At 38.2% G+C, this 26054-nt stretch overlaps 2 protein-coding genes across 3 annotated transcripts in view; both read right to left on the reverse strand.

Annotated features, from left to right (window-relative positions):
* PCGF6 (polycomb group ring finger 6) overlaps positions 1–7687 on the reverse strand; it is a 28160-nt gene extending 20473 nt beyond the window's left edge. Inside the window, exons 1-6 of one of the 2 annotated variants that reach the window (XM_057506273.1) lie at positions 7229–7687; positions 6379–6478; positions 6192–6288; positions 5357–5412; positions 5197–5256; positions 4200–4311 (exon numbers count right to left, since the gene is read on the reverse strand). In XM_057506273.1, the coding sequence (XP_057362256.1) occupies positions 4200–4311; positions 5197–5256; positions 5357–5412; positions 6192–6288; positions 6379–6478; positions 7229–7594 (791 nt within the window). In that variant the 5' untranslated portion in view covers positions 7595–7687. The remainder of the gene's footprint in view (positions 1–4199; positions 4312–5196; positions 5257–5356; positions 5413–6191; positions 6289–6378; positions 6479–7228) is intronic. The other variant, XM_036898762.2, reaches the window with a different exon arrangement.
* Positions 1–26054, reverse strand: part of ATP5MK (ATP synthase membrane subunit k) — an 81052-nt gene that overhangs the window by 27433 nt on the left and 27565 nt on the right. The window lies entirely within an intron of this gene.

Consider the following 26054-nt stretch of genomic DNA (forward strand, 5'->3'; position numbering starts at 1 on the left):
CAGGAGTTAAAAGTGTATTCTTAGAATTTAGATTTCCCCCCATGTAGGATTCTAACATTTTCCAGCTTAAAGTAAAACTTTTTTATTTTTTCTATCATACTTAATGTAATTTTTCTCTATAGTAACCTTTATAAGACAGATTTCTTACAAGAAGTCTACTATAGTTCCTGCTGTTTTATTTGTAGCAATCACCTGAACATAATTTACTCAGTTTGCCTTTTGTCTAGAAGTGCAGGGACATGTCTTGATTAAATCAATTTTATATCATGAGGTGACATGGGGCACTAACTTTTGCTGAGCATCTACTATACACCAGGTATTATATTAGGTCTTCACATATTATAGGTTTTTCATTTAGTTCTCACAAAAGCCCTGCAAGTCAGGTATTAGTATTCCCATTCTACAAATGAACAAAATTAAGCTCAGAGTTTAATAACTTGCTTAAGGGCACAGAGCCAATAAGGGATAAAGCTGGGATTCAAACTTAGGTGTACTCAGCATCAAAGGCCTATGTTCTTTCTTCCCTATCACATTGTGAACAGGCAAGATCACAATTGTATCACCTGCAAGTGTTCTTATAATATAAATGTAATAGTAAAATACATTAAGATATAACATATGTTATGAATGTTTTATATAATTTAGTAATTAACAAATATAAAATACAAATTCATATATACATATTATATATAAATATAACATAATCTTAGAGTTATAAAATATCCTATTCATTACAAGAATTATCATTAATGAATCCATGATGTATGGGGCATTTGGCATCTGCCTCAATACCTAAAGAGATAGAGCTTCTTAACTGACAAGTCAGTTCATTTTACTTGTGAGCAACTTTGTTAGAAATTGCTTAATTGCACTGATTATGTTTCTCCCTGTAATTTACACCCATTGGTCCTAGTTTTGCCTTTTGGCACTCGTATGAATTAGACCTAATCTTTCTTTAATGTGATAAGCCTCCAAAGATTTGAAATGAACTTGAGGGGCTTATGACTATTTTGTCTTTTTCAGACTTAATACTTTTTTTTCTTCTTCTACCACACATGACATAGTTTTCCAAACATTTACTATTCTGGTTATATCTGTTTACCAACATCTCTTTTAAAAGGTAGTAACCCAGAGCTGAACATAATATTCTAGTTGGATTAACGCAGCATAGAGTGGGATATCACCTCCCTGGTTTACTAAACACCACTGAGTTTAAGACTGCATTAGATTTTGCCATATCACACTTATCTCATGAGAGTCCATTTTCTTTATTAGGCAGATGCTGTACATATTACAGCACCATGGACTACTTTAACCTTTATTTTTGAATGACCCTGCATTATTTCAATATTCACATGTTGAAATAGCGTAGACATGTTAGGATTACCATTATGTTGACTGACAACAATCCTGTGAATTGCTATTATAATCCCCAATTTAGAAATATGGAAACTGATGATCAGAGAAATTAAGCTATATCCCAAGGGTTACGTACCTTGAGTTAGACTCTCCAAAACCTGTGCTCTTTCTATACACATTATACTGCCTGTCTGAGGCTCTTTCTTTTCACAATCTTCTACTTTACACATCAGAAATGAAGAATAAAAAGGAGAAATATAAGACTATCTTAACATCACACAGCATCATACCCAATTTGGGGGAGGAGGGAATTTAATTTCATATTCCAATGGTTAAAAAATTACAGTCTGCAGGCTGAAACTACCTCAGTTTTTTTTGCTCCTGCAACCACACAGGATCACCACCAGCTCGACCAAATTTGCCTTTACACTTGCATCAGGTTAAACCTCATCTGCCACTTGTCCTGCCATGAAAGAGCTTCCTATGGGTTACCCTCAGTTGCCTAAATTTTGTGGTAACATAAAGCTTTTCCATGTACTAAAAATGTGGGGATTTAACTCTGGGAACTAGGGATTTCAAAAGGACTCTTTGCCACTTGAAGTTTTCTACCCCTTAACCATTTGAAAACAGATAAAGGACTATATTATGAGGTAAGACAGACCACCCATCATAATCATCAACATGTAAGGTACAATTCTCTTGTTTTACAGATAGAGAAGCTAAAGCTCTGAGAAGTTAAAACTAAAAGTTCCATAAGAGGAAGAGCCATGGCTGACTTATTCAAACTATATTCCTGGCAGCTAGCAGAGTGTTCTGCTGGTACACAGCAGGGACTAACATCTAATGAATAAACAAAAAGCAATTCATTCAAGTTTACAAAGCTAGATAACACAGGGGCTAGGACTTAAATTTAGATTTCCTTATTCCAAGGGGGGAGGCTCTTTTTTTCTACAGTAAGGTTTATGTTATTAATACAACAACATTGGTAAGTGGTAATGACTGCCTTGAGCACTGTAGTCAAGTCTCACTCATTAGGAAAGCTTGCCATGATTAATTATTGATTTCTGCTGTGGGCAGAGGTAATGGTGGCACACCCATCACATATATGCCATCTTTGCATTACTGCCACTTCTCAAAGTGCATCCATGCCACTTTTCAAAAAAAGTATAAAAAAACTTATTGTCAGTTCCTATTGGGCATTTGTGGAAAATGTTACATTTCCCCAAAATAAATTTTAGAAATAAAATTATTCTCAATTTTCAAGTTTTAATTAACCAAACTTATTATATATCAAGTTATATGGTAAAAATTCAAATACAATGAGAAGCAAGACTTTCACCAACCTAGACTCACAGACTCCAGTGCCCCTTCCAAAGGCAACTGTCATTAACATTTTCCTATATGTCCTTTCAGAAATGGTCCATGCACATAAAACACATAAGTATATACACATATTTTCTATTACCCTCTTTTTAAAAAAACATAAATGGGCATATGCTATATATTCTCTTCTGCATCCTGCTCTTTTCACTTGAGACACTTTGGAGATTGTTCCACATTAGCACATGTTATTATACTAGCACATATTCATTTGCTATACACCATTATTTAACCAATCCCCTTTTGGATAGTTAGGTTGGAAAACATTGTTTTTAATAACAAATTGCTGATTTAAAGTTTGGTATTACATGGTTTCTTCTTATTACTCCAGAGAAATCTTCATTTCACTAGCATCATCCACCATTGCGTGGGCTTTATAGAGGCATAAAAAAGTCCTCTCACCTCTTTTGGGTCCTTAATATTTGAGAACCCAGGACAGATACATAAAAATAAATACAACACAGCACAAGCTAGATACTAAACAAATGACACAGGCAACATAAAATTATAAGGAAGAAGTGACTGAGAAGTAAAATAGTCTAATAAATGACATAAACAGAAAATCTAGATTTTCCAAAAATGGCATTATAGTTTATTCTGGTAACTATGTAAGTATTTACTGATACACTCTGCCATCATGAGAGTCTGTTTCAATGCTGCTGTATAACAGAGTGCACCACATGTTACATACAGTTTGGAAGAAGCATTTTACATGAATTCAAATGATATCCAACTATTTTGGAAAATAATTTGGCAAAATACAAGTGAAGTTGAAGATAAACATATCCTAAGACTTGCAAATCTGCACTCTTAGAGAACTGTCTTGCATATAGGTAAGGAATTATGTACAAAACTGTTTAAAGGAACATTGTTTATAATAGCAAAGGAACTGGAAACTAAATGTTCAACATTATAAGAAAACATAAATTATGGTATATCTATTTTAAAGGAATACCAGGCAATGGTGAAAATGAATGAGCTAGAGCTACACATTTCAACATGGATGAGTCACACAATGCTGAGTTAAAAAAAACAAGTTGGAAAACATTTGTAGTATGATACCAACTTTAAGTTTCTAATGGACAAAAACAATTCTACATATTGCTTAGGAATAAATACATATGTAGTAACATATTCTTAAAATGCATGGGAATGACAATTATTACTTTTAAGAGTGTGGTTATTAACCTCAAAGGGAAGGGAGAGTGAACAGGAAGAAGTAGCCAAGAGGTTTCTGCCCTATATTAGCATGGTTTATTTCTTAAGCCAGATGATGAAGATACAAGTGGTTATTTATTATACTATTCTTTAGACCTTTTTCTAAGTCTTAGAAATTCCATAATTTTTCAAAGGATAGGAAAAAAACTTGATTTTATCTGAGTTCAGGACGATTTTGTAACTGCTGGAAGTTAAGGAATTCTTTATTTTAAGGTCAAGAGGTAGATGTTTAGGTTACTCACCCAATGAACTCCAGTAATAAAGACATATCAAGTTCAGGTGGAATACGAAACACTGATTCTAAAACTTTCTTAGATCTTCCTTTGCTTGAAGGGACTGGCTGTGGAACAGCTACTTGAGAGCCAAACAAAAAAGTTGAGTTAGAATAAAAATTTCATAAATTGAGATCTCTGAAAAATAATTACACAGATATTATAACTGTACCAACTATTTAAAAGATTGTAAAGCCTCACTCTCCCTTTCTTCAATAACATCAGCTGATTTGTCAAAGCCAGTGACATTAGAGGCAAGCCTGTGGACTAGTCCACCATGGAAGGCAAACAAGTATGGTTTATCAGGGCCACAGAGAGCTCATCCTAACAGCAACACTGCAGATAACCCTTAACAAACATTACTATATGCCAGGGCTCAGGGCTCATGCTCAGCACTTTACCTGCACCATTTCATTTAAACTAATCCCATGACATAGGTACTGCTTTTTTTTTTTGAACTGTAAAGAAACTGAGATTACAGTTCAGTGAGATTAGGCAATTTGCCTAAGGTCACCCATGCAGTCAGGGGAAGAACGAGAATCTAAACCCAAAGCTAACCTCCATACCGTGAGATTACCATCACCATAAAAACGACTGTTTGAGCAGTTACTATGTTCCAGGCACTGTTTTTAGTGCTTTGTATTATTCAGTTTATCTTTACAAAAATGTCATTAAGTGTTATCATTATCCTTATTTTATAGATGAGGAAACTAAGTCATTGAAGTAATTTGCCAGTCATACAGCTAATGAAGTGGCAAAGGTAGGATCAAACTCAAGAGTCTAGTTCCTGAGTCTGTACTCTCTTCTTAAAAATAATTAAATGGGATTACACTACATCATTATCTTTAAAATCTCTCTCTGATCATAAAATAACCAGCTATCACCAAAAGAATCTCAAAAGGAGTAAATTTTATTAAGTCAGTATTCTTTAATCTATAAATACATTATGGTATACACCCAAACTTACCAGGTTTAGGTACTTCTAGACCTCTTTCTTTATAGAAATCATGCATTTGCTTTTTTTCTCCTAAAAAATGATAAAACACAGACTAAATTACACTTAAAATGTAACTAGTAGAGTCAGCAGAGATTCTGGGATTCAAAACTATGTAATAAAATTAACTTACTTTCCTCTAGATTGATCACTAATTTGTACACTATGTCTTGTAACTGTCGGTCCAACCTAATAAAAGGAAAGGATGGAGAACACCTCAGAATTCAGAAAAACGCATTTTGGTACAGAGTGAATGATGCTCTTTCTAAGTTAAATGTTTTCTCTTAGGAGAATATCTCCTTTCTCAGAGGTGAGTTACTTTTAGGTAGCACTCATGGTTCTCACCTGAGAGAAGCTCAAGTAATTACATGTACTTAAAAGTAACCATAGATTCTTGAACAGTTTGCTAAACTGTTCCACGTGTAATGGTATTACTCCCTTGATGAGAATGAGTTTATGGGCAGAGATTGTATTTTGAACTTCTGTGTATCATCTGCAAAGCATTCTGCTATGAAGGTAGTAAAAACATAATAGTTTTTGCTGAATGAATGAAAGCAATCCACTTTTAGTATTTTTCTTCCTTTAGGAAAGTAACCATGAACTGAAAATGTGATTAATAAGCCACAATGCCCTATGACAGGCTTTTCAAAAGAGGCCAGTTGTTTCAGGTATTATTTTTAAAAAATAGAACTCTAAATATACAGAAAATGACAAGCCTCATTAACTTGAGTTATACAATTAAAATACTCAGGAAAAGAAGCCTATGCCTTTTTTTTTTTTTTAAGTCCCCAGCAGATACCACAGTGCCTGGTACACAGTAAGTGCTCTATATGTATTTCTTCAAAGAATATGTAGTTCCCTTTCTTCTAATTTTAAGACAGGTCAAGAATTTTCTCCCAACCATACAACTTGAAGCTTTCACAAAAAGTATACTTAAGATATACCTTCTCCTTATATAGTCCTCTTACCTTATGTTATAAAGAGGTTGTGTCTGATGTACTACTATGTTGCATTTTGGACATCTGTTGCTGTAGTAAAAATGTCTTACAATGCAGCTTTTACAAACTGTTGAGAAAGAAAATGCTTAAGTTAGGATGCTTACAAGACATTTCAAAAATTGAATATATTATTCTGAAATGTGAACTATATGCTTACAAGTATGAAGGCATTCTGTAATGGTAGTTGCATCTATTAAGTAACCTTTGCAAATGGAACACAAGATGTATGGAGTCAGCTCAGAGAGATTAATCAGGCGCTGCAAATGGAATGGAAATAGTTTAAAAACACAAGTCCTTGCCTGCTCAGATTCTTAAACCATAATCCTAAAATTTCACTGTAAACAATCTGTAACTTATTTTACAACAAGGAAATGTTAAAATACTTCTGAAAGTTACACTAACACAATATAAACTAATGTTTCAGAAAGATCTCATTCTTTTGTATATACTGTATATTGCTAGATGAGGGGCATCTTATTTTATGAATTACAAAATGGGTTAACTTTCCAGATAGTGGTGTTTAATGTATTAATTCTGACTGGCTAGGCGTATTACCTAGCTTGATGAAGTATGCGCTACCACATAAAAACAAAACAAAAACTTCCCAATTAGCGACTGACTAGGTGGGAAGGGTCTACCATCCTCTGAACACCCAGTAGAAATGGACTGTTTTCCCCGTTAACTAACTGCAAGCTCCTAAAAGGTAGGAGCTCAGTACCCTCGGCGCCTATCTGCCCGGCACGCAGGAGCTTCAATAACTATTTACAGAAGGAGTGAGTCGGGCCCGGAGAGCCTGCGATCTGCAGGAACCTCACAAAATGGGTCGGCAGGGAATCAGCCGGGGCAGAAAGCCTGTCCGCGCCGCATGCCTAGGCAGGCAGGGTGCGGAGGGCTGGGGGTCGGCTCAAGTGCCAGGGCTGCGGCGGCGGGCGAGGCCGGCCGGGCCTCAGCGAGGAGGGCCGGCTCCGTCCCGGCCAGGAGGCCCCTCGGCTGCTGGGCAGAAATACCTCCTCCTCGTCCTCCGAGTCCGGCCGGCCCCCCTCCAGCCTCAGCGAGAAGTGGCTCATCTCCTCCTCCTCCTCCTCCTCCTCTTCGTCCTCCTCCAGCTCCTCATCCTCTTCCAACTCCTCGTCCTCGTCCTCGAAGCGGGCCCTCAAGCGGCCCAGGCTGCGCTCCGGTTCCAGCTCAGGGGGCCGGGAGCCTGAGCAGCCGGGAGCCCCCGCCTCAGGCAAAGGCTGGAGAGCCGCCTCACCTGCTGCGGGCGCTGGGGTGAGGGCAGGCGGGGAGACCGCAGGCGGGGGCAGCACGGCTGCTGCTCCCTCGGTTGTGGCAGCGCCCGCGCAGCCTGTCGCCACCACCGGGACCCCCTCCATGCCCAGGGCAAGAGAAGACCCAGTGCCTGGGTAGCGCGCGAGTTCCGCGGCGCTGCCTACGCTGCCAGGGCGCAGGCGCTGGAGACCTGCAGGGCCTGCTGGGAAATGTGGTTCGCTACTTCTCACCTGAACCTGGCTGAGCGCCGCCGCTCATGTATATTGGGCGGGGCTTGCGGGCCCAGTCTCTGAGGAATCTCATCGACCTTTTCCTATGAAAGGCTGATGCTCTCCACTGCCTTTTAAAAAAGACGAAATGGGTGCCGTTTCACACAACAATATTCTGTCTGCATCGATTGATGCGAAGAGAACCCTGAAATACTTGCTATACTGATATTGCATTACAAATAATAATGATTTTAGTTTCAGTACCAATTATGCGTTTCTTCCGTCCGAGATTATTTCCATTAGGAAGTATGAAATTTCTATTTGGAAATATGTAAATTAATTTATTTGCAGGAATTAAATCTTGTATTGTCACAATATGGAAATTTCGTCCCCAAAGACCATCCACAATTCCCCAACCACATAAAGGAAAGTCATTTAGTTCAATAGACATTTATTAAGGGTCTACTGTTAGCATGAATTTAGACCTACCTACATACTCCCACCCTCTAATTTTATTAAGAGAGAGATTTGGAGTTGGCATACTTTGTCCTTGATGACTAAGATAATGCCAGCTAATGTCAAGAGGCTTGCAAGCCAGATTTTGGAGGAAGTCAAAGTCTCCTTAATGATTATGTGGGGTGGGGTGGAGGGGCAAAAATTACATTTGAGAGAGGATGTGTTGTCACTGAACAAAATTAATGCTAATCTGGGAGTAGTGTACATTCTTTTTAGGGAAATAGTGAGGAAATCAAGGCACCATGTTCTTTGGGGAAAACTGAATCAGATTTGGTATGTTCCCATTGCTCCTTGACAAGACCTCACGTCTCCCTCTATAGTCTCCAAAGTCTGGTGAAGCCTGAGATACTGAAGCTTGCAAGATCCAAGAAGAAATGGAAGGAAGGAAATGTCTCCTCCTACATGAAGGAATGTAGATACTCAAGGGAGGTGGATGGGAACTGGACTAGGATATTGAAAGAGGATGGTTGAAGAGAGAGAGATTGAAAGAGACAGAGGTAGACACCTGAGATAGATACTCTTTTTACAAAGGCCTAAAACTGTCAGAGCCTCCCCATAACTAAATCAGATAAAGTCATAGCTCCTAAACATTCAATAATGTTAAATGATACCTGATGAAAGAATTGCTTGTACTGTGCGTTTTAATTATATAATCTTATAGTGTGATATGAAAATAGTAGTAATAAAGTTTTATATAGAGAATATAAAATATTAAAAACCCCAACTTTTAAAAAATGAAATGAAGAACTGCATATTTTCAAAGCTGGCAAGCTGAATGAATTATACCTTGAATAACTGCACTGAGTTGTGTTAGTTTAGTTGGTAAACAAAAATATCTGCAGGCTTTATCAATCCTATGGCATGATGGTTAGTTTTATATGTCAACTTGGCTATGTTATAGAACCCATTTATTCAATCAAATACTTATCTACATGTTGCTGTGAAGGTATTTTGTAGTTGTGATTAGTATTCACAATCAGCTGACTTCAAGTAAAAGTATCCTTTATAATCTGAACAAACTTCACATAAAGGTCCTAGAAAGCAAAGGCCTTAGAAGTAAAACTGAGATTTCCCTGAGAAACAAGAAATTCTTTCTGTGGACTGCATCATCTGCTCCTACCCAGGAGTTTCCAGCCTGTTGAACTACCCCTACAATTTCAGACCTACCAAGCAATCCCCTATAATAGTGTAAGGCAATTCTTTGTAATATATTTCTTAATAAATATATATATATATATCATACTAGTTATGTCACTCCAGTATAACCCTGACTGATATATATGGCAAATGGCTTAATTGTGTGATATTTACAATATGTAAGGCCTTGAAGAATGTATCTCTTTCATAAAATGAGAATTTCTTATATCTTTTTTGTGATCCATGTGTGTTACCATATCCAAGTTATATTTTGAGCACTTACCTGGGATCTTCATGTTCTGATGAGGCACCAGAATTGAGTCATGCCCTAGACCAAGTCAGAACTTCACTCTCACATGGAATACAAAGTTGTTAGAATTGTGTACATAAAACAGCACAGGTGAATCTAGCACCACCAGTAACTGTATTCTACATATCATGATTAGACTGAAAGAGATGCTGTAAAAAAAGGTGAAACTTCAGTACTAGAAGTTTTATTTGGGGGAAGGGGTTGTTTTGATATTTCAAACAAAGTCATTCTAAAAAATGTTATGTAAGGTTCACACATTAATTCACTATTTCCTTTAGGAGATAGCAGAGGCTGGTTAACTGTAAGAACAGTGGGTCTCTGGGTATACATGTCCCAATTTCAAAGCTTATTACAAAGTTATAGCAGTCAAAACAGTGTGGTACTGGCATATGACAGACTTAAAGATCAAAAGGAATAGAGTTAAGAGTTCAGAAATAAACCCTCACATTTATTGTCAATTGTTTTTTGGCAAAGGTGACAAGACATTTAAAGGGGAAACAATAGTTTTTCAATTAAAGGTGCTGGAATAATTGGATATTCACATGCAAAAGAGTGAAGGTGGATTCCTATCTCTCATCATAGATGAGAGAAAATTAACTTAAAATGGATCATAGACTTAAATGTAAGAGCTAAAAGTGTAACACTTGTAGAAGCATAGGTGTAAATCTTCATGACCTTGGATTAAGTAATGGTTTCTTAGATATGACATCAAAAGCATAATCAGCAAAAGAAAAAATAATAAATTGGACATTGTGAAAATGTAAAACTTTTATACGTTAAAGGATACTATCAAGAAAGTGAAAAGACAGCCTATATAACTGGAGAAAAATTTTGCAAATTATGTATCTGATAAGGGACTTATATCTAAAATATATTAAGAACTATTACAACTCAATAATAAAAAAGACAAGTAACACAATCAAAATTGGGCAAAGGATCCAAATAGACATTTCTTTAAAGAAAATATGCAAACAGCCACATCATTAGCAATCAAGGGAATGCAAATCAAAAGCCTAATAAGATATCACCTTCACCCACAACTATTGGGATGATATACAAGTATACAAGTATTGGTGAGAATGTGAAGAAATTGGAACCCTTATACATTACTGAAAGAAACATCAAATGTTGCAGCAACTTTGGAAACAGTGGACAATTCTCAAAAGATTAAACAAGAGTCACCATATGAACAAGCAATTTCACTGTCCCCATAAAACCTTGTACATGAATGTTCATAGCAGCATAATTCATAATAGAAAAAAGGCTCCAATATCCATCAAGTAATAAATGGATAAATAAAACAGTGTATATCCATACAATATATTATTTAGCCATAAAAAGAAACCAAGTACTGATACATGCTACAGCACAGACGAACTTTGAAAATATTAGACTAAGTGAAAGAAGCCAGTAATAAAGAATCACATATTATATGACTTTATTTATATAAAATTTCAAACCCATAGACAAATCCATAAAGATAGGAAGTAGAGTAGTAATTACCTATGGGTGAGGTGTTGGAGAGTGAATGTTTAATGGGTACAGGGTTTCTTCCGGAGGTGATGGAATGTCCTAAAATTTAATGTGATACTTGTAAAATTTTGGGAACATACTAAAAACCATGGGATTGTACACCCTAAATGGGTGAACTCTATGTTATGTGAATTACATTTAATAAGGCCATTATTAAAAAGTGAGAGTACACTGGCAAATACGAAAACGGTACATCAATTATGGTTTCAGAAAATGATTGCATTAATGCTTTTCTTCAAAATTATGTTCAAAGACTTTCAAGGCAAAAAAGAGGGCATAATACCAGTTTGAAAAAGACATATGCACCCCTATGTTTATCACAGCACTATTTACAATAGCCAAGAAATGGAAGCAACCTAAGTGCCCATCAGTAGATGAATGGATAAAGAAGATGTGGTACATATATGCAATGGAATATTATTCAGCCATAAGAAGAAAACAAATCCTACCATTTGTAACAACATGGATGGATCTAGAGGGTATTATGCTCAGTGAAATAAGTCAGGTGGAGAAAGACAAGTACCAAATGATTTCACTCATATGTGGAGTATAAGAACAAAGAAAAAACTGAAGGAACAAAACAGCAGCAGAATCACAGAACCCAAGAATGGACTAACAGTTACCAAAGGGGAAGGGACTGGGGAGGAGGGGTGGGAAGGGAGGGATAAGGGAGAGGAAGAAAGGGGACATTACAATTAGCATGTATGTTGGGGGGGCATGGGGAGGGCTGTGCAACACAGAGAAGACAAGTAGTGATTCTACAGCATCTTACTATGCTGTTAGACAGTGACTGTAATGGGGTTTGTTGGGGGGACTTGGTGGTGGGGGGAGTCTAGTAAACATAATGTTCCTCATGTAATTGTAGATTAATGATACCAAAATTAAAAAAATTAAAAAAAAGAGGGTATATTAGATAATAACCATCATATCATTGATAAGTTCTCACAAATGCCTAGGGTGCCTAACTGGTTTTCTTGGTTTCACTGGAGATGGCTGGTAATTACAGGTATGCTTTGGTTATGTAACTATACTCCTATTATGTTAATGTATGTGCGCAATTTAAGTAGTAGCTTAAAATCTATACATGCTGAAGTTACTCTACAAGAAGATATGTCAAAGAAATAATCAATCTTCCCATGTTTTCTCCCGCCTGCTACTTCTATAGCTTTTCTTCTTCCTTCCTAATTACAACGAATTCTTAAATAGAATTCGTGCCTCATATCAAATTTACCGAGTATCATAACTCCTCCAAGTGGTAAAGATACCTCAAGACAAATGCTGGGCATAGAAGCCACAGGGCATAAATATGCAAAGAAATAAAAAGCTAACCATTTCAAACAATAAGGCTTCTCTCTCACTTACCAACTTTACATTTCCCTGTATGGCCCCGGAAGATGACTGGTTAGCCAGAGACGGGTAAGATTCCTCAAGGGAGGAACAACCTAAGACAGGCACAGTCGCAGGGGGGTCATCAGGTGAGAAATTGGGGATCAACAGAGGTGAGGCTTAGAACCTCACCCCCCCGTTCTGAGAGAAATCTTCTGCATATGTGGATGTTTTATTGCCCTTGTCTAGCTTGGATTAACACATAGTCTACAGGCACACACCTGATCATCTACATTTGCTCTCTTACAACACTAAACTATGTTTTCTACCTTTATGTTGTATCTACCTACCACTTCAGCATTTTATTAAAAATAATAAAGAGAGAAATGTGGTATCCACATATAAATCAAGTATAAAAATCAAATGTGTATTCATATTTGAACTGACTGTTTATAGTTCATAATGCATGAGCAAAACCAAAAGTTTCTGTGATGACTGCCCTTGTACTGTTCACCATGTAACTTAGTCACTATGTAAGAATTTGTTCTCTATGTAAGAACTTGTTCGTTATGCTTCAGAAGATTGGAGACTGACGAAAATTAGGCTTGGGGTGGATTAATGATTGTGCATTGAGCATTGAGTCCCCTATACAGAATTTTATTGTTGTTAACAACCATTTGATCAATAAATATGAGAGATGCCCTAACAACAACAACCAAAAAAAAGTACACACTTCCAATTGTAAAATAAATAAGTAACCGGGATGTAATGTATAGCATAAGGAATATAGTCAAAATATTGTAACAACTTGGTATGGTGATAGCTGGTACCTAGAATTATCATGTATATAAATGTTGAATCACTGTGTTGTACACCTGAAACTAATGTAATGTAATACTGTGTGTCAACTACCCTTCAATAAAAAATAATTATCTAAAAAAAAAAAAAAAAAAAAAGAGGGTATAATAATTGTGTAATAGAAATAATTCCTGAATAATAATAACAAAGCCTTAATGTAAAAAGACACTGGACCAAAGAAACAGACTAAATAAGATTAAACACACTTTTTCTGACATGCTTTCACAGATATAACATCACCATGTATTAAATAATGTTAGTCCTTTCTTGTCCTTAAAAATAATTAAAGAGTTTTTTTGTGTGTACTAAGTAAATGTCTCCAATTGATATTCTGAGACCCAAATATTTCAAAGTATATAAGGCAAAATTTTGTCATTTGGATTGGGGGTGTGGCTATATTGGTAGGCATTAAATGCTGCATTAGCCTAATTGGGACCAAATACTCTGCAGAATAAGGCAACTCATGGTTTCTTGGTTGAGATTACTATCTGAAGGGCCCATTGAGGGAAAAAAAGGAGCCAGCCTATGGCAAACCACTGGGAGATATTTAAATAAAGAAACAATCTCCTTAAGATTAATTTGGGTGCACATAGGTAGAGAACCCTTTAACCAACAGTTGGAGATGAATACTTTTGCATATTCTGTATAAGTCATCCAAGCAGCAATTTCTCAGGCTTGAGACTTTATTGTTTTTGCTTTGTTTTCCCCCTCTAAGATGACATGATGCCATTGGACTGCAAATATTGTAATTCTGAGGCAAAATCTCCACCAGATGGGAGTCAAAAAAGACTTGGAAAGCTGACAGCCTCCTTTCACACATGGCTTTGGCCATGTCCTACAAATGCTTGTAGATGGCAGAAGAGCTTGCAATTTGGAGTGCAATGGGCCATGTTCCTATAGGATATTCAGGCAGGATGGGATAAAACATCAGTCAACCACACAATCCAGTAAGCACAGGTTCCTAGAGGAGAGCCAGGTCGGGCTCCAGCAGTGTAGGAAGAGTTGGTCACACTCATCCTACTCCATGACAAACAGGATATTTGGACAGAGAGTGAGAGACAGAGAGAGTCTGATGCAAGTCCCCAGTCTGCAGGGCAACAGCATTGGCACTGGGCATGGGTACCTGCTGAGTATAGTGAACAAGAGGATTCATGCTCATATGTCAGGGACTGTCACCAACCCAGACACAAGAGCTGGAGGAGGGGGGATGTGGTCACTCTTTCATAAAATAAAAATGTAGGGATTGGAGCCAAGATGGCGGCGTGAGTAGAGCAGCAGAAATCTCCTCCCAAAACCACATATATCTATGAAAATATAACAAAGACAACGCTTCCTAGAATAAAGACCAGAGGACACAGGAAAACATCCAGACCACATCCACACCTGCAAGAACCCAGTGCCTCGTAAAGGGGGTAAGATACAAGCCCCGGCCCCGCGGGACCCAAGCGCCCCTCCCCCCAGCTCCCGGCGGGAGAAGAGTAGGCAGAGCGGGAGGGAGACGGAGCCCAGGACTGCTGAACACCCAGTCCCAGCCATCCCGGCAAGAGCGCAGACACAGTGCTTGCGCGGGGGGCCCCTGGATACTAGGGAAACAGGGCAGCAAGAACAGTGAGCGGGTACCGGAGTCCTGGCGCCGGAGGAGATAAGAAAAGCGAGCGGCCATTTTTTTTTTCTGTTTTGTTTTGGCAAGCACTTTCTGGAAGTCTTAAAGGGATAGGGACCCCAATACTAGGGAAACAGGGCAGCAAGACCAGTGAGCAGATGCCTGAGGCTGGCACCGGAGAATTAAGAAAAACGAGAGGCCATTTTTTATTTTTATTTTTATTTTTTTAATTAAAAAACTTTTTTCGTGTGTGGTCATTTTGTTTTGGCGGGTGCTTTTTGGAAGTCTTAAAGGGGCAGGGCGGGACACTTAATCCAGAGGTAGAGAATCAGGGGATCTCTGGGCACGCTAACCCCCTGGGCTGCAGGGAGCTCGGAGGCCCCTTACGGAGATAAATAGCCTCCAGGCCGCTCCCCCTCCAATGCTTACTCCACCATTTTAGAGCAGCCGCCCGAGCCAGGCCACGCCCACAGCAACAGCGGAGATAAACTCCATAGCAGCCAGGCAGGAAGCAGAAGCCCTGTCTGCACGCAGCTAGCCAGCACAAGCCACTAGAGGTCGCTGTTCTCCCAGGAGAGGAGGGCCACAAACCAACAAGAAGGGAAATTCTTCCAGCCGTCACTCGTCCCAGCTCTGCAAACTATTCCTATCACCATGAAAAGGCAAAACTACAGGCAGACAAAGATCACAGAGACAACACCAGAGAAGGAGACAGGCCTAACCAGTCTTCCTGACAAAGAATTCAAAATAAGAATTATAAACATGTTGACAGAGATGCAGAGAAATTCGCAAGAGATATGGGATGAAGTCCGGAGGGTGATCACAGATGCCAGAAAGGAGATTACAGAAATGAAACAAACTCTGGAAGGGTTTATAAGCAGAATGGATAGGATGCAAGAGGCCATTGATGGAATTGAAAACAGAGAACAGGAACGCATAGAAGCTGACACAGAGAGAGATAAAAGGATCTACAGGAATGAAACAATGTTAAGAGAACTGTGTGACCAATCCAAAAGGAACAATATCCGTATTATAGGGGTACCAGAAGAAGAAGAGAGAGGAAAAGGGATGGAAAGTATCTTGGAAGAAATAATTGCTGAAAAATTCCCCAATCTGGGGGAGGAAATAATTTAACAGAACACGGAAATACACAGAACTCCCAACAGAAAGGATCCAAGGAGGACAACACCAAGACACATAATTAAAATGGCAAAGATCAAGGACAAGGAAAGAGTTTTAAAGGCAGCTAGAGAGAAAAAGGTCACCTATAAAGGAAAACCCATCAGGCTAACATCAGACTTCTCGACAGAAACCCTACAGGCCAGAAGAGAATGGCATGATATATTAAATGCAATGAAACAGAAGGGCCTTGAACCAAGGATACTGTATCCAGCACGACTATCATTCAAATATGATGGTGGGATTAAACAATTCCCAGACAAACAAAAGCTGAGGGAATTTGCTTCCCACAAACCAGCTCTACAGGACATCTTACAGGGACTGCTCTAGATGGGAGCACTCCTAGAAAGAGCACAGCACAAAACACCCAACATATGAAGAATGGAGGAGGAGGAATAAGAAGGGAGAGAAGAAAAGAATCTCCAGACAGTGTATATAACAGCTCAATACGCGAGCTAAGTTAGGCAGTAAGATACTAAAGAGGCTAACCTTGAACCTTTGGTAACCACGAATATAAAGCCTGCAATGGCAATAAGTACATATCTTTCAATAGTCACCCTAAATGTTAAAGGACTGAATGCACCAATCAAAAGACACAGAGTAATAGAATGGATAAAAAAGCAAGACCCATCTATATGCTGCTTACAAGAAACTCACCTCAAACCCAAAGACATGTACAGACTAAAAGTAAAGGGATGGAAAAACATATTTCAAGCAAACAACAGCGAGAAGAAAGCAGGGGTGGCAGTACTAATATTAGACAAAATAGACTTCAAAACAAAGAAAGTAACAAGAGATAAAGAAGGACACTACATAATGATAAAGGGCTCAGTCCAACAAGAGGATATAACCATTCTAAATATATATGCACCCAACACAGGAGCACCAGCATATGTGAAACAAATACTAACAGAACTAAAGGGGGAAATAGACTGCAATGCATTCATTCTAGGAGACTTTAACACACCACTCACCCCAAAGGATAGATCCACCGGGCAGAAAATAAGTAAGGACAAGGAAGTACTGAACAACACAGTAGAGCAGATGGACCTAATAGACATCTATAGAACTCTACATCCAAAAGCAACAGAATATATATTCTTCTCAAGTGCACATGGAACATTCTCCAGAATAGACCACATACTAGGCCACAAAAAGAGCCTCAGTAAATTTCAAAAGATTGAAATCCTACCAACCAACTTTTCAGACCACAAATGCATAAAACTAGAAATAAACTGCACAAAGAAAGCAAAAAGGCTCACAAATACATGGAGGCTTAACAACACGCTCCTAAATAATCAATGGATCAATGACCAAATCAAAATGGAGATCCAGTAATATATGGAGACAAATGACAACAACAACAGTAAGCCCCAACTTCTGTGGGACACAGCAAAAGCAGTCTTAAGAGGAAAGTATATAGCAATCCAAGCATATTTTAAAAAGGAAGAACAATCCCAAATGAATGGTCTTATGTCACAATTATCAAAATTGGAAAAAGAAGAACAAATGAGGCCTAAGGTCAGCAGAAGGAGGGACATAATAAAGATCAGAGAAGAAATAAATAAAATTGAGAAGAATAAAACAATAGCAAAAATCAATGAAACCAAGAGCTGGTTCTTCGAGAAAATAAACAAAATAGATAAGCCTCTAGCCAGACTTATTAAGAGGAAAAGAGAGTCAACACAAATCAACAGTATCAGAAACGAGAAAGGAAAAATCACGACGGACCCCACAGAAATACAAAGAATTATTAGAGAATACTATGAAAACCTATATGCTAAAAAACTGGGAAACCTAGGAGAAATGGACAACTTCCTAGAAAAATACAACCTTCCAAGACTGACCAAGGAAGAAACAGAAAATCCAAACAGACCAATTACCAGCAATGAAATTGAAGCGGTAATCAAAAAACTACCAAGGAACAAAACCCCCGGGCCAGATGGATTTACCTCTGAATTTTATCAGACATACAGGGAAGACATAATACCCATTCCTTAAAGTTTTCCAAAAAATAGAGGAGGAGGGGATACTCCCAAACTCATTCTATGAAGCTAACATCACCCTAATACCAAAACCAGGCAAAGACCCCACCAAAAAAGAAAACTACAGACCAATATCCCTGATGAACGTAGATGCAAAAATACTCAACAAAATATTAGCAAACCAAATTCAAAAATACATCGAAAGGATCATACACCATGACCAAGTGGGATTCATCCCAGGGATGCAAGGATGGTACAACATTCGAAAGTCCATCAACATCATCCACCACATCAACAAAAAGAAAGACAAAAACCACATGATCATCTCCATAGATGCTGAAAAAGCATTTGACAAAGTTCAACATCCATTCATGATAAAAACTCTCAGCAAAATGGGAATAGAGGGCAAGTACCTCAACATAATAAAGGCCACATATGATAAACCCACAGCCAACATTATATTGAACAGCGAGAAGCTGAAAGCATTTCCGCTGAGATCGGGAACTAGACAGGGATGCCCACTCTCTCCACTGTTATTTAACATAGTACTGGAGGTCCTAGCCACGGCAATCAGACAAAATAAAGAAATACAAGGAATCCAGATTGGTAAAGAAGAAGTTAAACTGTCACTATTTGCAGATGACATGATACTGTACATAAAAAACCCTAAAGACTCCACCCCAAAACTACTAGAACTGATATCGGAATACAGCAAAGTTGCAGGATACAAAATCAACACACAGAAATCTGTGGCTTTCCTATATACTAACAATGAACCAACAGAAAGAGAAATCAGGAAAACAACTCCATTCACAATTGCATCAAAAAAAATAAAATACCTAGGAATAAACCTAACCAAAGAAGTGAAAGACTTATACTCTGAAAACTACAAGTCACTCTTAAGAGAAATTAAAGGGGACACTAACAGATGGAAACTCATCCCATGCTCGTGGCTAGGAAGAATTAATATCGTCAAAATGGCCATCCTGCCCAAAGCAATATACAGATTTGATGCAATCCCTATGAAACTACCAGCAACATTCTTCAATGAACTGGAACAAATAATTCAAAAATTCATATGGAAACCCCAAAGACCCCGAATAGCCAAAGCAATCCTGAGAAAGAAGAATAAAGTAGGGGGGATCTCACTCCCCAACTTCAAGCTCTACTATAAAGCCATAGTAATCAAGACAATTTGGTACTGGCACAAGAGCAGAGCCACAGACCAATGGAACAGACTAGAGAATCCAGACACTAACCCATACATATATGGTCAATTAATATTTGATAAAGGAGCCATGGACATACAATGGCGAAATGACAGTCTCTTCAACAGATGGTGCTGGCAAAACTGGACAGCTACATGTAGGAGAATGAAGCTGGACCATTGTCTAACCCCATATACAAAAGTAAACTCAAAATGGATCAAAGACCTGAATGTAAGTCATGAAACCATTAAACTCTTGGAAGAAAACATAGGCAAAAACCTCTTAGACATAAACATGAGTGACCTCTTCTTGAACATATCTCCCTGGGCAAGGAAAACAACAGCAAAAATGAATAAGTGGGACTATATTAAGCTGAAAAGCTTCTGTACAGCAAATGACACCATCAATAGAACAAAAAGGAACCCTACAGTAAGGGAAAATATATTTGAAAATGACACATCCGATAAAGGCTTGATGTCCAGAATATATAAAGAGCTCACACGCCTCAACAAACAAAAAACAAATAACCCAATTAAAAAATGGGCAGAGGAACTGAACAGACAGTTCTCCAAAAAAGAAATACAGATGGCCAACAGACACATGAAAAGATGCTCCACATCGCTAATTATCAGAGAAATGCAAATTAAAACTACAATGAGGTATCACCTCACACCAGTAAGGATGGCTGCCATCCAAAAGACAAACAACAACAAATGTTGGCGAGGCTGTGGAGAAAGGGGAACCCTCCTACACTGCTGGTGGGAATGTAAGTTAGTTCAACCATTGTGGAAAGCAGTATGGAGGTACATCAAAATGCTCAAAACAGACTTACCATTTGACCCAGGAATTGCACTCCTAGGAATTTACCCTAAGAATGCAGCAATCAAGTATGAGAAAGATCAGTGCACCCCTATGTTTATTGCAGCACTATTTACAATAGCCAAGAATTGGAAGCAACCTAAATGTCCATCGATAGATGAATGGATAAAGAAGATGTGGTACATGTACACAATGGAATACTACTCAGCCATAAGAAAAGGGCAAATCCTACCATTTGCAGCAACATGGATGGAGCTGGAGGGTATTATGCTCAGTGAAACAAGCCAAGCGGAGAAAGAGAAATACCAAATGATTTCACTTACCTGTGGAATATAAGAACAAAGGAAAAACTGAATGAATAAAACAGCAGCAGAATCACAGAACTCAAGAATGGACTAACAGGTACCAAAGGGAAAGAGACTGGGGAGGATGGGTGGGTAGGGAGGAATAAGGGGGGGAGAAGTAGGGGTGTATTAAGATTAGCATGCATGGGGGGGTGGGAGAAAAGGGAGGGCTGTACAACACAGAGAAGGCAAGTAGTGATTCTACAACATTTTGCTATGCTGATGGACAGTGACTGTAAAGGGGTTTATAGGGGGGATCTGGTAGAGGGGAGAGCCTAGTAAACATAATATTCATCATGTAAGTGTAGATTAGTGATACCAAAAAAAAAAAAAGGCAGTTCCTGTGTGGTAACCTCCAATGAGTTCTACACAAGGGTGTAAAGGGCATATAAAAGTGTAGGCAAAGGGTCTGTTTGTGTTTATACAGAGGATCAAAGCCTAATTGGGCTACCCCGAAAATGAACTAAGATACGATATGAAAAAGAACTTCCAACATCAGCACTCTCTGGAAGACTCATGCCAGAAGATGATCATCAAAAAACCCCAACAAAGATCCACGCACTGCTACAGCTGTAGATGCACTCATCCCACCAGTTCCTGGACTTGCCATGGGAATGAAGAAGGAGATATCTAAGCTGGCCTGTGCATAAAGTAAAACAACAAATTTGACTGGATCTATACTGTTGGAACTCAATCAAGAATTAGGAGAAGTGCAAATTGTAGCGCTCCAAAATCTTACAACTACAGAGTATTTACTGTTAAAAGAACATATGGGATGTGAACAGTCCCCAGGAATTGGTTGTTTTAATTTGTCTGATTTCTCTCAGACTGTTCAAGTTCAGTTGGACAATATCCACCATATCATAGATAAGTTTTCACAAATGCCTAAGGTGCCTAACTGGTTTTCTTGGTTTCACTGGAGATGGCTGGTAATTACAGGTATGCTTTGGTTATGTAACTATACTCCTATTATGTTAATGTGTGTGCGCAATTTAAGTAGTAGCTTAAAGCCTATACATGCTGAAGTTACTCTACAAGAAGATATGTCAAAGAAATAATCAATCTTCCCATGTTTTCTTCCGCCTGCTACTTCTATAGCTTTTCTTCTTCCTTCCTAATTACAACCCTTAAATAGAATTCGTGCCTCATATCAAATTTACCGAGTATCATAACTCCTCCAAGTGGTAAAGATACCTCAAGACAAATGCTGGGCATAGAAGCTACAGGGCATAAATATGCAAAGAAATAAAAAGCTAACCATTTCAAACAATAAGGCTTCTCTCTCACTTACCAACTTTACATTTCCCTGTATGGCCCCGGAAGATGACTGGTTAGCCAGAGACGGGTAAGATTCCTCAAGGGAGAAACAACCTAAGACAGGCACAGTTGCAGTGGGGTCATCAGGTGAGAAATTGGGTATCAACAGAGGTGAGGCTTAGAACCTCACCTCCCCTGTTCTGAGAGAAATCTTCTGCGTCCGTGGATGTTTTATTGCCCTTGTCTAGCTTGGATTAACACATAGTCTACAGGCACACACCTGATCATCTACATTTGCTCTCTTACAACACTAAACTGTGTTTTCTACCTTTATCTTGTATCTACCTACCACTTCAGCATTTTATTAAAAATAATAATAATAAAGAGAAAAATGTGGTATCCACATATAAATCAAGTATAAAAATCAAATGAGTATTCATACTTGAAGTGACTGTTTATAGTTCATAATGCATGAGCAAAACCAAAAGTTTCTGTGATGACTGCCCTTGTACTGTTCACCATGTAACTTATTCACTATGTAAGAATTTGTTCTCCATGTAAGAACTTGTTCGTTATGCTTCAGAAGATTGGAGACTGATGAAAATTAGGCTTGGGGTGGATTAATGATTGTGCATTGAGCATTGACTCCCCTATACAGAATTTTATTGTTGTTAACAACCATTTGATCAATAAATATGAGATGCCCTCAAAAAAATGTAATTTAACTCTGCTAATGTTGCACAGAAGCAGCCATAGATAATACATAAATAATGTGTGCCAATAAAACTTTATTTATAAAGAAAGAACGTGGGTCCACTGACTATACTTTCGCTCACTGACTATAGTTTGCTGACCCCTACCATAGAACAACCAATATCCCAGCATTAGGTGTGAACTCCCACAATCAGTTGATAGGCAAACCTGAGGAGAAAGGTTTAATAGGAATAAACTGTATGAAAATGGAGGTGGAGGGGAAAAGCTGCCTAGGTAGAGTGGGCAGCAGATGAATGGGAGGTGAGGTTGGAGAGATAGGCTTCAGATAAGGCAGAAGCTTGTAGACCAAGGGAAAGAATTTGTATAATAATTTGGGGTAGGAAGGCATTAGAGTTTGTAGGCATGTAAAACTTTAAATAAGCTTACATTTCAAAAGATCATTCTAGTTATTGGGTGAAAAAGAAGATGTGTTAGGCTGGAAAAAGGCCCTCAAAGGATAGGCACGTCAAATCCTTGGAACCTGTGAACATTACCTTATTTTGAAAAAAGGATCTTGGCAGATGCAACTAAAGTAATTATGTTGAGATGAGGGGATAATTCTTTTATTATCCAGGTGAATCCTAAGTTCTAATGACAAGTGTTCTTGTAAGAGAAAGGCAGAAGGAGATTTGAGACAGAAGAGGAAAAGACAGATGCACAGACAAGGTGATATGAAGATAGAGGTAGAGACTGGAGTGGTATAGACAAGCCAAGGAATGCCAGCAACCACCAGAAGCTAGAAGAATCAAGGACTGAATTCACCTTCCAGAGCCTCAAAAGGGAACATGGCTCTGCTGACATCTTGATTTCAGATTTCTGGCCTCCAGAACTCTGAGAGAATACATTTCTGTTGTTTAAAGCCACCTTCTTGTGATAACTTACTACAGCAGCCTCAGGAAACTAATACAGGGTGTAAGGAAAGAAATAAGGAGACCCTTTAGGAACTTCCTGCAATAATCCAGATGATAGATGGTAATGGTTTGGTCTAGGATGATGGTAGTGAACAGGGAGATAGGTTGTCAGAATAGAGATCTGTTTCAAATTAGGACTTGGAGCAGATTGGATATGAGTTGATGAGTACTGGGTTTCTGGCTTGAGAAAACTCAATGATGGTAATCCAGTTACTGAGACAGGGAAGAAACAGGTGTGGAGCACAGTTTTGGGCATACTGTGTTTCAGATGCTAGAGATCAGAGGAAATGCAGAACAAATGATTAGAGACAACGGAGAAAGGTATGGGCTAGAGATAAAAACTGGATAGTCCTTGGTATTTAAACTGGTGGCATTACCTTGGGAAAAATTGGTGAGATAACCTGGGGGAAAGTACAGAGAAAGAAGAGGGTGTCCTGGATCTATCCATGAAGAACACCAATGTGTTTTTTTGTTTTTTTGTTTTTTTGATGCTAAAATTTGTAAATTTATTTTGGAGTCATTTTTCAGTAATAAAATGGTGTTCATTATGAGAAAAAGATTAGGAGACCTTCTTTTTTTCAAAGTAATAAAGCATTTATCATTTTCATGTCTACAGTGTTTGCTGAACTTTTTTTTTTTTGAGAGGGCATCTCTCATATTTATTGATCAAATGGTTGTTAACAACAATAAAATTCTGTATAGGGGACTCAATGCTCAATGCACAATCATTAATCCACCCCAAGCCTAATTCTCGTCAGTCTCCAATCTTCTGAAGCATAACGAACAACTTCTTGCATGGTGAACAAATTCTTACATAGTGAATAAGTTCTTACATGGTGAACAGTACAAGGGCAGTCATTACAGAAACTTTTGGTTTTGATCACGCATTATGAACTATAAACAATCAGCTCAAATATGAATATTCTTTTGATTTTTATACTTGATTTATATGTGAATCCCACATTTCTCCCTTATTATTTTTAATAAAATGCTGAAGTGGTCGGTAGATACAAGATAAAGGTAGAAAACACAGTTTAGTGTTGTAAGAGAGCAAATGTAGATGATCAGGTGTGTGCCTGTAGACTATGTGTTAATCCAAGCTAGACAAGGGCAATAAAACATCCACGGACGCAGAAGATTTCTCTCAGAACAGGGGGGGTGAGGTTCTAAGCCTCACGTCTGTTGGTCCCCAATTTCTCACCTGATGGCCCCCCTGCAACTGTGCCTGTCTTAGGTTAAGAACACCAATGTTTAAAGCCAGATAGATCCAGCAATTCCACCTGTACCCAAAATAATTAAGAGTAGGATCTCGAAGAAATATTTGTACCATAATCGTAGCAGCATTGTTTACAAATAGCCAAACGGTGGGAACATCCAATTGTCCATTGATGGATGAATGGATAAAAAAAATGTGGTATAAATAAATAAATATATATATAAATACAACAAAATATTATTCAGCCTCAAAAAGAAAGCAATGCTCTACATCATTAATCATCAGGGGAATGCAAATTAAAATGAGTTATCACCTCACACCAGTTAGAATGGCCACTATCCAAAAGACAAGAAATAACAGATGCTGGTGAGGATGTGGAGAAATAGGAACCCTTCTATACTGTTGGTGGGACTGCAAGTTGGTGCAACCGTTGTGAAAAGCAGTATGGAGGTTCCTCAAAAAACTAAAAACAGAAATACTATTTGACCCAGTAATTCCACTCCAAGGAATTTACCCAAAGAAAACAAAATTCCTGATTCGAAAAGATATATGCATCCCTATGTTTACTGGCACACTGTTTGCAATAGCCAAGGTATGGAAGCAACCTAAGTGTCCATCAATAGATGAATAGATAAAGATGTTGTACATCTACACAATGGAATATTATTCAGCCATAAAGAGAAAACAAACCTTGCCATTTGCAACAACACAGATGGACATAAAACAACAGTATTATGCTCAGGGAAATAAGCCAGGCAGGGAAAGGCAAATACCATATGATTTCACTTATTTGTGGAATATAAAAACAAAGCAAAACAGAAGGAACAAAACAGCATTAGACTCAGACACTGAGAAGTGAATAGTGGTTACCAAGGGGGAGGGGAGGGGAACTGTTGAACCACTGTGATGTACATTTGATAATTAAAAAAAAAAGAGGAAAGAAAGCAATGCTTTTTAAACATTATTTCAACATACTTTGTGCTACAACATGAATGAACATTATGCTAAGTGAAGTAAGCCAAACACAAAGGACAAATACTGTATGGCTCCATTCATATGAGATACTTACAGGAGTAAAATTCTTAGAGACAGAAGGTATTTTCCAGGGCCTGGGAATAAGGGAACAATGTGGAGCTGTCACTTGTTTGGTACTGAGTTTCATTTTGGAAAGATGAGAAAAGTTCTGGAGATGGTTGCACAACAATGTGAATGCCACTGTACTATATACACTTAAAAATGATTAAAATGGCAAATTTCAAGTTATGTATATTACCACACTGAAAGAAAGTAATACATGCTCACTATGAAGAATTAAATCAACAAAGAAGTATACAAAGTAAAATACAGAGGTCCTTCTCCACAATCATCCTCTGAATGGCCTTCAACACACTTATGTGTAT

This window comes from Manis pentadactyla, chromosome 8 (assembly GCF_030020395.1).
Source record: "Manis pentadactyla isolate mManPen7 chromosome 8, mManPen7.hap1, whole genome shotgun sequence".
Taxonomy (NCBI): domain Eukaryota; kingdom Metazoa; phylum Chordata; class Mammalia; order Pholidota; family Manidae; genus Manis; species Manis pentadactyla.